The sequence below is a fragment of the Penaeus monodon genome, chromosome 15, assembly GCF_015228065.2.
Source record: "Penaeus monodon isolate SGIC_2016 chromosome 15, NSTDA_Pmon_1, whole genome shotgun sequence".
In the NCBI taxonomy this organism is placed as follows: Eukaryota; Metazoa; Arthropoda; class Malacostraca; order Decapoda; family Penaeidae; genus Penaeus; species Penaeus monodon.
In genome coordinates, this window is record NC_051400.1 from 5309721 (window position 1) to 5313245 (window position 3525).

The 3525-nt window shown below is 53.4% G+C and overlaps 1 protein-coding gene across 1 annotated transcript; it reads left to right on the forward strand.

Moving 5' to 3' along the window:
• On the forward strand, window positions 1-3457 carry LOC119581708 (E3 ubiquitin-protein ligase HUWE1-like; the record flags this gene model as incomplete). Its single annotated transcript, XM_037929833.1, is given in 2 exon segments — window positions 1-127; window positions 259-3457. Coding segments are annotated over 2 exon segments (2452 nt in total), but the record flags the coding sequence as incomplete, so codon positions are not given.
• Between the last annotated feature and the right edge of the window lie 68 nt (window positions 3458-3525).

The following is a 3525-nucleotide window of genomic DNA, read 5'->3' on the forward strand; positions in this document are numbered from 1 at the left end:
TCCCAAGCCTCAGGTGTGGACAGAAGCTCCCGAGGACACGAGGAGGAGCTTCGAGACGGAGGTGACCGTCGCGGCACCTCGCCACGGCAGGAGGGACCTAAGGACGCGACGTATTTCTGATACTCAGGTCAGGCCATAGGCATTTCCTTGACTTTAATCTAAGTCCATTATGATATTTTAAATAGTGACCTATGAATGTGATCGTATGATTGCGCCTTCCATTGCCAACTCTTATCGCTATGTCTTCGATGCCCACAGGTGGAGTACGAGAGCTTCGGCCACAACAACCGGGACGAATGTTTCGCCAACACTTTCAGCAGAACCGTGTACGACGACGAAGCCCTGGCGGCGGGGAGGCTTAGCCGGAACCCCTCCGTCCGCCGAGCCAACTCACGGGACGCCGACGAGTCGCACTGGCGGCGACCTAGAACCCTTCCCTCGGTGGTGCTGGACGACCTCCCACACTCCGACAGGTCTCCCGACGTTTTCGTGCCCACCAAGAGAACCATCTTCACCATGCAGGGCAGCACGCGCAACCCGGACCAGGCCAGAGCCACGCCCACTTTCGTCGACAGCCAGGAGGAGGACGTGGCGGTCCCCTGGCGCAGGTCCAGGAGCCAGCCCGACACGCCGACGGAGAGCAACGGCCACAAGTCAAGGGAGGACTCGAAGGAGAGCAGCGCGACGCCCACCCAGGAGGACGTCGCTAAGCCCCAGGCCAAGGAAGAGAGAAATGAGACGAAGCCTGCGGAAAAAGCAAAGGACAAGCAGAGGGCGAAAAAGAATGCAAACACCGTTCCGGATGTTACCGTCAATGGCGAAAAGGAAGCGAACAACGAAGAGAAGAAAATAGAAAAACCAACAGATAGCACCGCAGCACAGGCACGAGGGGGTGAGGCAGTGTCAGATGCAGTTGCCAGTGAGGGGGTGGACTCGGAGATGGACGCCATCGCCGCGGAATCGTTGGACGTCGTGCCAGCGCTGCGAGAGGGAAGGAGTCCGCGGTCCCCCCACAGCCTCACTCCGTCGCCGCGCCCGTCTGGTTCCCCCATCACCTCCCCGCACCTGCACGCCCCTACTCCAATCAGCCCCCCGATAGAGTCCAAAAAGAAGGTTCTGGAGGCAGCAAACGAGGGCGTCCCGACAGTCCGGAGCATAATTCAGAAATTCAATAAACGTATAACGGAAAATCAAGAACTCCTTGGAAGCCCTTTCAGGTCTCCGCCGATGAGTCCGCCGTGGCAGTCCCCGCGCTCCCAGAGAAAGATCTTGGCAGGGCTGGCCACGTGCAGCAAGCAGGAAGATGCTTATTCCTCCACTGGGGATATCATCGGCAGTCAGTCGGAACTGCCTCGCCCTATGATCTACAGCCCACCCACTGGAGTTCTCAAGTCTCTCAGCACTTCAGTCATCACGACCAACGCCGAAATTTCTCCAAAAGTCACTCGTTCCGCCAGTGGCTCTTTCGTCCAGGGCAGCAGTCTGCTGATTGGCGCCTCCCCGAAGCCCACGGCGACTTCTTCTCCGCAGCACACACCTAATGCTAGTGTAACATCTGCTGCTGACGTTTGGGGCATTTCGCCGTCTGGAAGTCCTGCCATAAGTCCCGCTCCCACAGACCCCGATACTTCATATGATCTTGACGTATCTGTTGATGATTCTTTCCACGAGCGAGCGTCAGCATCCCCGCAGCCGGACAACAAGAGTCCCTCCGCCAGGCTGCGTGCCATGAGAATCAAAAAGGCAAAGGAAGACTTCCTTGCCCGCGGCGCCGCACCGCTGAGTGCCGCCGAACAGAGACACAGCGGCAGTCAAGATGACCTCAAAATGCGGCACCGAAGCGGCACTGCCAGCACCGACGACACCTGGCGAGATTCCGACGAGCTTTTTGCAGGAGGAACGTCGCCCATGCCTTCGCCTGCGCCGACAGAAGAGGCGTCTCAGGACGGGGGCGACGCGCCGGACCAGTTACCAAGGACATCATCCAAACGACGCAACATTCCAAAAAAGGAGTCATTCCGGAGGCAGAGCGCTGGCTGCCTGCTGGAAGAATCTGCTTCACAAAAACTGGCTTCACAGGTAGTCAAGTCGGCTTCGTCCGGAGTTCTCAGCAGTGGCAGGGGGAATTCCCGATATTCCATAGATTCTCAGTCCCCGCTTGACAGGAAGGCCTCCGTCGACCCGTCCACGGGCTCTGGCAGGTCCTCTCGAGGGATATTCAGGTTGTTCAGACGTACAAAGAACCGCGACAAGAAAGACATGCCATCAGTGCAGAGACTGTGTCGACAGAGCCTCCTCGTGGACTTCGCCAATGGCAAAGGCCGCACCAAAAGCGCCTCCCCGCAGCCTTACTCGGACCTGCGCTCGCTGCCGGAAATGGAAGGCGAGGAGGTCCAGGAGATGGCCCGTTCCTCCAGAACACTACCTCGAAGTGGCACGGGGGAGGTCGTGTCTCCAGCACCTTCTCGCTCGTGCCCGTCGTCGCCCGTGGCCCAGCACCGGTCACGGACAGCGAATTGGATAGCCCGAGGACGACAGATCTTCAAGAGTCGGTCTCCCAGTCCGAGCAAAAAGCCGCGGTGACGTCATACCTGAACTTACAGTGTACAGTCTCCGGTCGGTTCCTGGCAAAAGATACGCAGGCCCTTTCCTGTGGGCGCGAGGGGCGTGCTGTTTGTTACTCTTTCGTGAGCGGACTCCCCCTCAGATTGGGCCGTAATGAATCGACTGATATTTACTATCAGTGAAGAAAGATTTTTCAGCTGTAGTGCGTCATCACGTCCTTACAATTACGCGATCCTCAGTGAACGACAGTAAACGTTGTTTGAGGATCAATGCATGAAAAGGAGAAGAAAATGTTTTCCTCGTGTTTAGGAAAGAATGATAAATACACATGGAAGATAATTTTTCTTAGGTCAATTACTATCATAGAACTCTCGAAATATGTGGAATTTTGATGAGCAAATTGAGAGCCATTTCATAGAGTTCGAACTACTCTATCGTCTATGAACATTACCCACATGGCTATGACTCTAGAAACTTTTTTCAACCAATCAAAATCTTTCGCACTTTCGAGACAACTTGTATTTGCGACGAAAAGGACCAAAAGCAACCACTTTTTTCTCTTCATGTTGATAGTGTCTTTATCTTCGTATGCGATATCACAGCTCCAGAATGTTTAGCTTTACAAAAGGTCCTGAAACCTGATTTCGACTTTGTGATTACCTGTGACAAAATATTCTTTGTACTTACGGCTTTGAACTTACATGACCTCTAAGGCCTTAAATAAGTTTAAGTATAGTTATTGTGCTTATATTTTGTCTCGATGGCGTATCTAATCCTAAGCAGTGTGTTCGAGTCGTCTTTACTTAAGCTCATGTAAGGATTCGGAAGCGGTATTGGAGTATATGAGTGTCTGTACTTGAACGTTTGTAAATAAAATTTCTAAACACTTTCATTTATGTTTTACTTCTTACGTGAACCTTATGTTGTAAAAGGGATACTGAGAGGAAATAAGCAAAAAAA